This window comes from Mesoplodon bidens, assembly GCF_964165515.1.
Source record: "Mesoplodon bidens genome assembly, chromosome: 8".
Lineage (NCBI taxonomy): Eukaryota > Metazoa > Chordata > Mammalia > Artiodactyla > Ziphiidae > Mesoplodon > Mesoplodon bidens.
In genome coordinates, this window is record NC_138165.1 from 70189832 (window position 1) to 70202391 (window position 12560).

Consider the following 12560-nt stretch of genomic DNA (forward strand, 5'->3'; position numbering starts at 1 on the left):
CTTTCTAACCTTCTCCATCCAACCATGACCAGTCATCGTGACCCTCTGGGTTGCTCTCAACTCTGTTTACTTTCCTCTTTGGCTACTCTGGCGTAAAGCCCACCAGTGTTTCTCCCCTAGTTGCTGCCACCTCTGTCAGCTACATCTGATAGATCCTTTCCAGTCCATTCCACACTATCCAGAGTGATCTTGTAAAGAGGCAAGTCTGATCATGGTGTCCCCGTTGAGGAATGTTTAAGGACACAACTTGGCTGTCAGGAGAAAATGTCGGTGTCATGATGTGCTCTGACTTCCCCCACCATCCTCACAGATGCCAGTGCTTATGCCTGCTCCTTCCTGATCCCTTGCCTCCTTGCCTGCCTGACTTCTCCTGCTACTTCGCCTTTAAGCTCGGGCAGATCTCCTCCTCCCCCTCTGTCCCCTGTTCTTTGGGCACAGCGCCATGATCCCACTGTAGGATGTATCCCTGTATGTGGTTAGGTCCCATTTATGTTTCAGTTCCCCCCCAGACTGTAAATTCCTTGAGGGCAGCAGTGATGCCTTGCTTTCCCTTGTGCCTATGTTAATGTCCAGGAAATGCTTGATAAACATTTGCTTAATGAGCAAGTGAAGACTTCCAAAGGCCAGATGACCCATGACAGTGAAGAAGGAGGAGGCAGGGGAGCATGCACGAGCTAATAAAAAAATCGCAAATTACATTGTTGATTGTGTGCCATGTGATCATGTTTCTCCTCCCTTACCAGTATTTTGAAAATAGAATTAAAGTAATTCTCTGGGAGAATTATTTACAAACCATCGATCTGACTAAGGTAGAACATGAAACAAAACCTAAGACTACTTACTTATTAGATCAACACACCCTTTTCCAAACAAAAAACAGCTCTCAGGGTTATTCTGATATACTTGTTACTCTTTAACCAGACAATCCAGACCCATTCTCTAAAAATCACAGTGTGAGACTCCGTGTGTGTTTCTGTGTGTTTAAGGTACCATCTATAAGGTATAATATGAACATGGGTTATATATTTCTGTATAATCTAGATTAAAAGCCAAAGAAAGTAATAATGATCAGCCTTTGATTCTGAGTTGGTCACACCACATAATTATGCATTTGATTTGAGTAGATATAAAAACAGAACTTGAAGTCTTCCATTTTATCCACTGTCCAGTATGTTTGGAATGTCTAGCCATGGCTTAAAACATACTTTGCCTATAAAAATGAAATAATTTATATTGCCAGCTAGTGCATATTCAAGGAATACTGATTTTCCCGGTTTTTACTCTTGAATTGAATACACACGTCCTTGAGAAGTTTGAAACATATCCAAAAGTCTTATTATGGCTGAGAAGATCTATTCTTAAATTAGCAATGAGATATGCTCACTTTGAGCTAATGGGGTATTTAGTATGAATTATTTTTGGAGGCGTATTGTTTTGCATCATGGTTACATAAACTGTGTCTTTCTTAATTACATTTAAACAAATGCATAAAGGGCTTATTATGCTGTGCTTTAAGATACACTGACTGAATATTTTGAGGTGAACTTGAAAACTCATGAAGTCTTTCTTTGGCAGGGCAAATATATGGATATTGAATTCGATTTTAAAGGCGATCCACTGGGAGGAGTGATAAGTAACTGTGAGTATTTTAAAGAAGTTCAGAATAGTAAAACATACATTTATAACAGAATATTTTAGATACTTGGATCTTTAAGAGATAGGTTTAAGAATATATTTCCTTTCCTTATACTTAAATTTCTAGGCTATGCATTTCAGATTGTTTTATAATATTTAATTTCTAAATCTTTTTAAAAGATCACTTAAAGTCTTTGCCTTTGAAAAACTTTTTAGAAGTCTGCTAAAGAAATAAATATTAGCCCAACTGTATTTTATATCCTATAGGTCTTCAAGCCAATCCAGTAATAAAAAAGATTCTCCAACCATTATTTTCTTTAACAAAATTACTCTATGGTTAAAAACAAAATATAAATAATAATTGATTTTAATTTAATGACTTTTGGGGTAACAGTTACCCGATAAAATGAAAAACCTGTACTTCACATTTTACTGTGAGAATTTTGTCTTCAGTGTGTTTAAAAAATTGAAATGTGGTGCACCTGTTATGTAGAGACAGATTTATTAGCTTTCTTTAGTCATGATTTGTGATTGTAGAAGTGAAATGTTCTCTGGCAAAGGTGAAAAAATGAACAAAATCAGGTGAGGTCTACTTAACAGCCCCAGGTCCAGAGTTTTCTCAAGTGGGCACAGTGGTCAATATCTGTTGTAGATAAGGCCCCTTCCTCCGTGCTTTGGAGCTTCAGTGCGTGTGGCACCGCCCTGATGTCTCTGTTCCTGTTGATTCTGTAGCTGTAGTTTGGCAAGGATACGATGACCACTCAGGGTTAGTGCACCTCCAGGGGAAGTTGCAGCCTGGTTACCTGCTTGTTTTTTTGAGGGCCACACTGCTGACCGCCCCCCCACCCCCACCCTGCTTCCCCTGGCCTTTTCACCACCCTAAGATGCTGTTCGAATTGTTGGAATGAAAAAAAACCTAAGTTTGTACTAGATTAAAAAATAACAATTGGCTCAGGTATCCAAAGCACTGCTTTTTGCTATAGCGGTGGCATTCTTTCTCCAAATGAAATTTTATTCCAAATATGAAACAGATGAAATGAGGCCTGATCTGGTTAAAGAGGAGATAAGCAGCCAGAACCCCTAGACCTCCAGGTGGCCCCTGTGATCTTCCAGAGAAACTCTAGAACCAGAGGGATGCCATTTGAAAGTGAGTGTTTTTAGAATTTGGGCAAACCATGCAGCTGAATTAAAAAAAAATTTTTTTAAATCATAGTTTGTAGAGTAAACTTCTAGGCCTAGAGTTTCTTTATGTTGGAAACTATAGGATTGAACTGGATGAATTCCATGGTTCTTCCATTTCTACCATTTGTCGTTTTTAAATAGTTTAATTATTTTTTTGGCTGCGTTGGGTCTTTGTTGCTGTGCGCGGGCTTTCTCTAGTTGTGGCGAGTGGGGTCTACTCTTCGTTGCGGTGCACAGGCTTCTCATTGTGGTGGGTTCTCTTGTTGCAGAGCACGGGCTCTGGGTGTGCAGACTCATTGGTTGTGGCTCGCGGGCTGTAGAGTGCAGGCTCAGTAGTTGTGGCGCACGGGCTTATTTGCTCTGTGGTGTGTGGGATCTTCCCGGACCAGGGCTCAAACCCATGTCCCCTGCATTGGCAGGCAGATTCTTAACCACTGCACCACCTGGGAAGTACGGCAGGTGGATTCTTAACCTTTGCACCACTAGGGAAGTCCCAAAGTAGTTTAATTTATTATTTTAGTTTGTGTGCCATGCATTGTTGGGATTATACGTATTTGTAAAAATGTATTATTATTGGACAAACGTCTTGAAGAGGAAGTTTTAATCTGAGGTGAAATTGGCTAGGATGGTACTACTTATGTTAAATGGTTTTAACTGTCAAATAAGGAAACAGAAATACTCATGCAAATCATATATAATACCACCAAAAGCAAGTGGTTATAACCCTGCCAAGTTTGCTACGCAAGCTTCCTTCGCAGTATGTGGCAGCTGATGAGACCTGTATAGGAAAAGGTATGCCACCATTTTTTTTTTTTTTTTTTTTTTTTTTGCGGTACGCGGGCCTCTCACGGTTGTGGCCTCTCCCGTTGCGGAGCACAGGCTCCGGACCTGCAGGATCAGCAGCCATGGCTCACAGGCCCAGCCACTCCGCGTCATGTGGGATCTTCCCGGACCGGGGCACGAACCCGTGTCCCCTGCATCGGCAGGCGGACTCTCAACCACTGTGCCACCAGGGAAGCCCCAAGACCACCATTTTAAGGAAAGATTAGCTTTTATTCTGAAAGATATTTATAACACTTGCATTTTATAAGACAAATTAAATTTAGTTATTAATTGAGTAATACACTTTTTAAAATGAAGCTACATTAACTTTTTATTATAGAACATTCTAGAAGGATTGAACCACTATTACTCTTGAGGACTGTAGGAAAGTATTTAAGGATGCCTTTATTCTAAGTATTAGAAAATAACTTGGACTTTACATTTTGAAGTTTCAAGTTTCAAACAGTAATGTCTTCCTGTCTCTAATTCTTGCAGTATCCATGGAGAATAAATAGTAAACACCCAGTTCCTTTCCAGTGAAGATTAAAAACCATCATGAATGAACGTCATATGGTTTTTGTTACCATTTGTTCCCACAATGAAATTATATTGAAATTTGTGGTAGTGGGAACACCCTGGTATTTTAGAGTATCCTTTGCTTTGGAAAGGAAAGGGATCCATTAGTGGTGAGAGCAGGAAATTTCACCCCGAATAGAGAGAGGACTGACTCATAGGTGGCCACAGGGAGCTGCTGCCTGCTGGCTTCAGGGGGTATAAAGCAATGGGTAAACCCACTCTTGTTCTCTGCAAGCTGCCAAAAGTTAGCTTCTCGTACCCAGAAAAGGAGACAAGGTTTGCCATTTTGTAGGTCGTCTGTTTTGTTTCCTTTTCCAGCAGCCGGCTAGTAAAAGCATAGGTCGTTGTTGGCTGTAATTATTACCTTGAAAAAGTCACAGGATCATTTGAGCCAGTTGTGTACCCAGGAAGTGGGGAAAAAAAGCCCAATAGCTTACTCTCTCTTCCTCTCTTTCTAAGAGAGGTATGCTGTAAAACCTAAGTCTTGAACTCATTTGAAAGCTACAGTATCTCTGAGGTGAGTATCATTAGGAGAGAAGTGTTACAAAAATAGAAAATGTCAAACATTTACTTAAGTAGAGAGGAGAAAATATGGAAACATCCAGATGTTTGGCTGATGTGAGGTACTATTTTTCCTACTTTGTTAATGCGTGTGGGTCTCATAAAATTTATACATTTACATTTGAGGATTTTGGATCTAGTGTTATGAACTTGAAATGTTTGGAAACCTGTTGCTTTTATTAATAGTCACAGATACTTTCTTATAGTTGTGGCACTAAATGGCAATTTAGACTGGAGAAAATGTGGTACAAGTCTCAAGGGATTTTATCTCCTAAAAGAAGAATAGCATAGAGATATACTAAGAAGAAGCCTTAAGATTTCAAATGTGCATATACCTGCGTAAACTGTAAGGATGGGAGACACGGCTGTCCTGTTCACGGTAGTGTATCAAGAGCCTGGGGTGATACCTGATACACAGCAGGTGCTCAGTAAATGCTGGAGATGTGGATGGAATTGGTTAAATATAGGCAGGCTCTACATTTTCCTGCTTTATTATTTGGGACATATCCATGAGCCTACGTACGCAGTTGTCAGTGATTTATCATGTGGTTGCCGATGTCTAAACAAAAAGACAACAAGTTACTTAATTCTCTCTGCCTCCATTTCTTTCTCTTTGAAATGAGGATAATAGTACTGATCTCATAGGGTTATGATGAGTTGTAAATAATTTGTTAACATCTAAAGCACTTGTAACAGTGCCTGGCACGTAGTAAGCACTCAGTAAGTGTTTGCTTCTTTTCATTATTGTATATTTATTTGTTGATTGTCTCTAGCTCCTAGCCAAATATATACCCTATAATGACAGAGACTCATTTATCATTGCTAGATGATAGCAACTAAAATAGTGTCTAACATCTAATATATATTTGTTGAATTGACTAATTAATAATCACATAAGTACCTAATGTACAATAAGCACAGTTTGACATAAGAGAAATTTATTGAGAAATAAAGCTGCTTCTTTATTGGGTAAGTTTATCTGAATATTCTATGTTAATCATTTAAAAATACTTTTTCTAAATCCCACAAAGGCAAACAAAGTTATTGGTAATCAAGCACCATCTATCACTGATGCCTCTGTTCAGCTTGAAAGAAGTAACCCAATCCTGTGGTTATGAAGGAAAGCAAACGTTGACATTGGTGTGTGGCCCACTTATTATTACTGCCCAATACACCACCCCAGACTTAGTGGAGTAAAACAACGGCCCTGTTATATGCTCTTGGATTCTGTGGGTCAAGAATTCAGATGGAGCTCATCAGGGTTGGCTTGTCTCCATGACATATGGGACCTCAGCTGAGAAGACTCCAGTGATTGGGGGCAACTTGCATGAATGGGGGGGTTGGAGTCCTCTGGAGGCTTTGTCACTCATGTGTCAGGCTCCTGGACTGGGATGATTCAAGGGGTGAGCTCAGCTAGACTGTTAACTAGAGCCATCTATGTGTGGCCTCGTGTGATTTGGGCTTCTCACAGCAAGGAGGCTAGATTCTGAGAGGGAGCGTTCCAAGAGGGAACATCCTGACAGCAAGTGTTCCAAGAGAACAAGGAAGAAGCCTGAGTAGCCTGGGAAATCGTACAGCATCACTGTGACTCTGTTAATAAGTCCATGTGGGCCAAGCTTGCTCAGTTTCAGTGCTGGGGAATGTAGATTCCACCTCTCACTGGGAACAGTGGGAAAAGAATTCGTGACCATTTTATTTTAACTAACCTAAAGCTGATAGATTGTTTTCAGAAATGACCACAATAGTTTCTTAGCTTGTGTCCACATGCTTCGGTAGTCCCCTCTCTCAGTGACTTAAGGCTTGGCCATGAGATTTGTTTTGGTCAATGGAACAATTTGCACACGTGGCACAATAAGAGACTCGAAAGTTTGTTCTCTACTGGGACTTATCCTCTCTTGCTTCCCTGGGGAGCTCATGACCACCATGTGCGTGAACCTGGGCTAGTCTGCTGGGTGATGAGAGGTGCGTGGAATGAACCAGCAGACGTGTGAGTGAGGGCACCTTAGATCAGCCAGCTGCCAGCCAACCTGCCAGCAGAGATCAGCCAAGCTGGCTTAGATCAGAGGAGCTACAAATCTGATTCTCGGGCTCATGAGCTAATAAGTGGTATTGGTCTAAGCTGGTAAGTTTTGGGGGCATTTGTTATGCAGCAGAAAATAACTTGAGGCAGAGGTCTAATAGGTAATATCCTTTCCCCACCCAGTTTGGAAACACATGAGAAATAGGCACAGGAAATAAGCTGGAGAGGAAGCAGCTTTGTTACTGTAGAGGCAAGGTTGAAGAAAGCAGCTTTTGGTTTATCACCCAAGAGGGTGTGCTAGTCGTCCTTTGGCAGGTTGGCAGGCATTGACAGCACCGAGCAACCCCTGGCCTCTCCCTGTGCGCGTTGCCCCATCTGTCTTACAGCCTGGGGGTGGGGCTGAAGTTGTGCACAGTGTGGGGAATGAGGGGGCTGAGCTGTACTTGCATGCCCATTTCTTCTTCCAAACTTCGCTGCTCATAGGAGTCTTTCCTCCTGCTGAGGAGAGGAGTGAGTAAAGGGCTGAGAAGCTGGGGAGTTCATCTCATGAAATCCTCCCACATGGAATCATAAAGCAGGAAGAAATGCCTGCCTTACTCACAGGGAAGGTGGAGGGTAGAACAGTTTGCTCTGAATTCTTTTTCTTTTACATTTCTTTTGAATTCACGATGCAGTTAATTTATGTGCTGACTATCTCAGGGCATGTTGTTTAATCCTTACGTATGGCACATTCCTGCCATTTTGTAGCATATGGAATATAAGTTTACCCTTTTAAATTGTTTGAGATTTATAGCTTTGTTCTTCCTTTTATATCATACCTTGGGTTTAATTGATGATGAGTGGGTGACTGGGAGCAAAACTATGTTATAACACTTCCTAAAGGAAACTCTGATCTGCTTTGTTTTCTGGGACTATGTATATGTGTGATATATATATATATATATATATATATATATATATGGAATTGGGGACTTACATGAGTCAGTTCTCAACAGCTAGTGACTATTCATCAGTAAACAGTAGCTGTCTTCTTTAGGGTCAAAATTCATCAAAAACTGAGATAATTTGCCTAGTTTGTAATACAAGGCTGGGCTTTTTTAGCACTTTGACATTTAATACCCCTAAAGAAGACAGAAATAATCAATCATCGGTTGTGAAGTATCTGTGGCAATAAAACTGAAATTTCAAAGAGTAATTCTGTTAGTCTGTAATGGATGGCTTTATATAAAATTAGATGCTTTCCTTTGTCTCAATTTTATTTTGGTATTCTTTTTTATACAAAAATTTGTTTACCATGAAAAATGACTACATGTTTATCATGAAACAAGACTATATACCAATACTATAGAAGAAACCAGGGGTTCAAGTATGTCTAAATTAACCTCAGATTAAGAAATGAATCAAGGTTTATTAGAATAGTATGTATAATAGTAAGGTATTATGGACTAGATATTTCATTAATTTTATTTCAGGGTTGGGTATCAAATTGTAGATTCAGATACATACATAAGTTACTTTCCAATTATTAGATAAACTTTAAATTTGTATTAGAAAAAAGTCTGTTGTGAAAATGCATATATGTAGGCAACTGGATCCTGATTTTAAAAATTACATTTAATTAGGTAGATAATAAGGCAAATTTTCTTAGCGTTTTAAAGCCCAAGTTGATTTTTCATGTGCAGACACTGGGAACCCTCTCACAACTTTTCATGTAACATGTCCAGCTATCACTGGTGCTGATTTATAACTTCAGGACTCTGACTCTTTTTTTCTTTTCTTTTCTTTTTTTTTTTTTAGAAGATGTTGGGGGTAGGAGTTTATTAAATAATTAATTAATTTTTGCTGTGTTGGGTCTTCGTTTCTGTGCGAGGGCTTTCTCTAGTTGTGGCAAGCGGGGGCCACTCTTCATCGCGGTGCACGGGCCTCCCACTATCGCAGCCTCTCCTGTTGCGGAGCACAGGCTCCAGACGCGCAGGCTCAGCAGCTGTGGCACACGGGCCCAGTTGCTCCGCGTCCGCGGCATGTGGGATCCTCCCAGACCAGGGCTTGAACCCGTGTCCCCTGCATTAGCAGGCAGATTCTCAACCACTGTGCCACCAGGGAAGCCCCAGGACTCTGACTTGATTTAAAATTTTAAGGTGCTTTCTTAGAAATGAAAATGCTGCATGGAGGTGGAGGTAGGGGAAACACTGTCCTGTCACGGCACGCCAGGTGTTTGAGGTCTCTCAAAGCCTGTAACCTGCAGATAGACAAAGGTCTGTGTGAGACCCGGGCTGAGAGAGAGCCCTGGGGTGAACACCTACCTCTGCTTTCTGTAATACACGTGCACAGTGAATGATTTGTAAGAAGACATTTGCCCCATCTTTTTTTACTTTAAAGCTTGTCTTTAGTGAAACTTCCTAGTTCTCAGTCTTGAGGGTTATGTTGTGTATTTCCAGAAAAAGTATAGAGTTGATTTTAGAATATATACCCCAATATAAGAGCAAACACTAGTTCATAATCCAAGTTTTCCACTGAAATTACCATCAGTTATGCCCAGTAACTCACTGGTTATTTGACATTTTTTCTTCTTCAAGACAGTGGAGTCCAAAGGGAGATAAATTGTTGTTACTTAGATTGCAGGCCCTTCACTATTGCTAACTGTATCATTTCACTTTATTAAAGGGACACAAATCCGTTGGAAGAGCCTTCAGTGCCACTCAAACACTTTTTTCATCATGTGTATCTTTGAGCAATTGGAGAGCAGCAGGGTCCGTCGTGTCTGCATCTTGGGCTTCCATTGTCGTTCTGGCCCTACTGGCAAAACTGAGGCAAAGCAAATTCTTCCATAAGCCTTAATCAAGAACTTGGACCATTTCTTCTTTTTCAGGAAAGGAGATTATACATAGAGTAAAGAAACTTTGATCGGGCTTCCCTGGTGGCGCAGTGGTTGAGAGTCCACCTGCCGATGCAGGGGACACGGGTTCGTGCCCCGGTCTGGGAAGGTCCCACATGCTGCGGAGCGGCTGGGCCTGTGAGCCATGGCCGCTGAGCCTGCACGTCCGGAGCCTGTGCTCCGCAACAGGAGAGGCCACAGCAGTGAGAGGCCCACATAGCGCGCAAAAAAAAAAAAAAAAAAAAAAAATACTTCCATCTCCAGCAGGTGCAAACATGGACATTTTACTTCTGTCATATCTTATGCCATAGGGAGGTTGTCCCAGTGCCCAGGAACATGTATATGCTGTGGACTAGCTGGTAATTAGTCAAAACTAAGAAGACCCCTCAGTGATGGTCTGATTCCGTTAATAGCCAGGTGGCAGTGTCATGGTGGAGTTGGTGGGAAAGTTCTGATTCCAGAGTTTCTCTGTCCCTACCCATTCCTTTTCCCCTTTAGAATGGCTTAATAGGTTTATCTTTTCCCTTAAAACTTAACTTTATATAAAATTTGATATGAACTTAAATTTATATCTTGAGGGTTCAGGAATGTAGCTGCATTGGAATATATGGAGGCTATTATACTCTCTTCTCTACTAAATATCTGGCATATCCTATACTCCTTTTTATTAAGTCTTGTTAGTAGAGGCACAATCAGTGGTAGCAGAAGCATCTAAAGCAGAAGAGAAGGCTGTGCCAGTGTTTTGCTTTGTCTTAGTTCAGGGGCACATTAAAGTGTTCAGGTGGCAAGTCCTTATAGTGAATTGAATTTATGTTCTGTACCTTGAGTAATTATTTGATATGGCTTCATGCTGTTAGATTATGTTGGTTGTTTTTTTTTTTTTTTTTTTTTTTTTTTTACATAGACTAGGGAATGGTTTTAAGCACTAGTAAATTATTTGGGAGCAAACATTTTCCCTGATTACTGTTCTGCCTAGAAGCTTGTAACTTACAAGAAAAGTCATAAAGAAATAGGAGGCTCTGGGGTAATCAACAAGGCAGTTTAGATGGTAAAACCCTCAACTGCTTTGTAATAAAACATTCCTCATTTTGTGATTGAGTTGCTTAGGTGAAGTCGTATATTTTATGTAAAGAACAGCCTCAGCCTTTACAAGTGTTTGTGGATTTAACATTTTTTTTGCTGGAAAATTATAAAGAGCATAAGCACGATACCTTAGTCTCCTAAAGCTTTGCATTCTGGCTTTGTTGCTTAGTAATAATGTGATGTGAGCCTCGTTTTCTCGTCTACAAAATGGGGATTATAAAACCAACCTCAGAGGAGGTGTTCAGGGTTGAATATGATAACAAATGACAAGTACTGAATGCAGAACGGAAGGTCAGTGTAAGTTCCCTTGCACTTCCCCTCCTGCACTTTTCCTTTTAAACGCACGTTGTATTATGTTTCAGATTTGACTATGATAGTGATCACTGATAATATCAGCATGTGTGGTGCAAGGAGTACATTGGCCAACATTCCCTCCCACGCTGCACAGGCGAATATTATTCTTTAACTTGGTGACCGTGAATATTATCCTTTAACTTGGTGACTGTTATCTGCTGAATCTTACAGCCATTGCTCTTTCTAAACTCTCCATTGTGTGTGAGCATTTGTTCAACAAGTGCCAAACATGAGGCTGGCCATGTTGCTGATGCACAGTGTGGCCCTGTCAGGTGCTCTGAAGGTGTGATTTCATGTCTTGAAATACCACAGTTTGCTTATGGAGTGTGACTGGGTGAGTGCCAGAGAACAGTTGTTTGTCGTCATCATTAAGGTGCCCCTGTGAGGTGAGGCTGGTGAGGCATGGCGGGATTCTGGGTGCTATGGGGGGAGCCTGGGGTTTGCGGGCTTTGACAGGTGAAAGACACTTGTCTTTTCTCACCCCCATCTCCTGCTCTCTCTCTCTCTCTCTTTATTTATGTATGTATGTATGTATGAATGTATGGCTGTGCCGGTTCTTCGCTGCTGTGTATGGACCCTCCCTAGTTGTGGCGAGCAGGGGCCACTCTTCGCCACGGTGCATGAGCTCTGGGCGCGCAGGCTTCAGTAGTTGTGGCTCACGAGCTCTAGAGCGCAGGCTCAGTAGTTGTGGCGCACGGGCTTAGTTGCTCTGCGGCATGTGGTATTTTCCCGGACCAGGGCGTGAACCCATGTCCCCTGCGTTGGCAGGCGGACTCCCAACCACTGCGCCATCAGGGAAGTCCTCCTGCTCTCTCTTAAAGGTGTTGCCAGCCCACCTTGGGCAGTGCTGCTGCTCTTGGTTTGGGTGGTGGGTGTAATCAAGAACATGTATGTGTGATTATTGTAGGTCAACAGGAAGAAGGTCTTCAGGTTTGCCGGGCTCATTCCCAGGTAGTGCTGGCACATAGTGGGTGAGCAGTGAGTTGATTGAAGGAATTTGTGCATGAATGGATAAAGTAAACTGGAGCATTTGTTTATATTTTTCATGTAGTCGAGTTACCTTCTTCTAGGCTCGAGGAATTTCCTGTAAGGAATAGCTTCTCAATGAAGACTCTGCCCATGCGCTGGGAGGTCTTTCTTCTAAAACTGTGCTGGTACTCTTAGGACCCCAAAGGAGCTTGGTGTCCATGATAAGTGCAATCATACTGCACTTTTATCCTTACCTGTTTATTCTGTCTTCTGCCCTGGATGTCAGTATTTATAAGTTGATTGAAACGTTCAATCCTTAGAGATGATGACTATTACACAATCCTTTTCTTTTTTTGGCTAAATATGAAGTCTTCATTATTCTCCATCTATGATTTGAGGGCATTGGCAGTCATCCAGCTCAAGTAAGAGCTGGAGATGAAAATGAAAACTGCAGCATCCCGTTCCTAATAATTTTTGTGTTTA

At 41.3% G+C, this 12560-nt stretch overlaps 1 protein-coding gene across 4 annotated transcripts in view; it reads left to right on the forward strand.

The window, feature by feature from the left end:
- MYO1B (myosin IB) overlaps positions 1 to 12560 on the forward strand; it is a 184967-nt gene that overhangs the window by 112764 nt on the left and 59643 nt on the right. For all 4 annotated transcript variants that reach the window (XM_081242322.1, XM_081242323.1, XM_081242321.1 and 1 more), the window contains exon 7: positions 1576 to 1639. In XM_081242322.1, coding sequence (XP_081098448.1) covers positions 1576 to 1639 — 64 coding nt within the window. The remainder of the gene's footprint in view (positions 1 to 1575; positions 1640 to 12560) is intronic.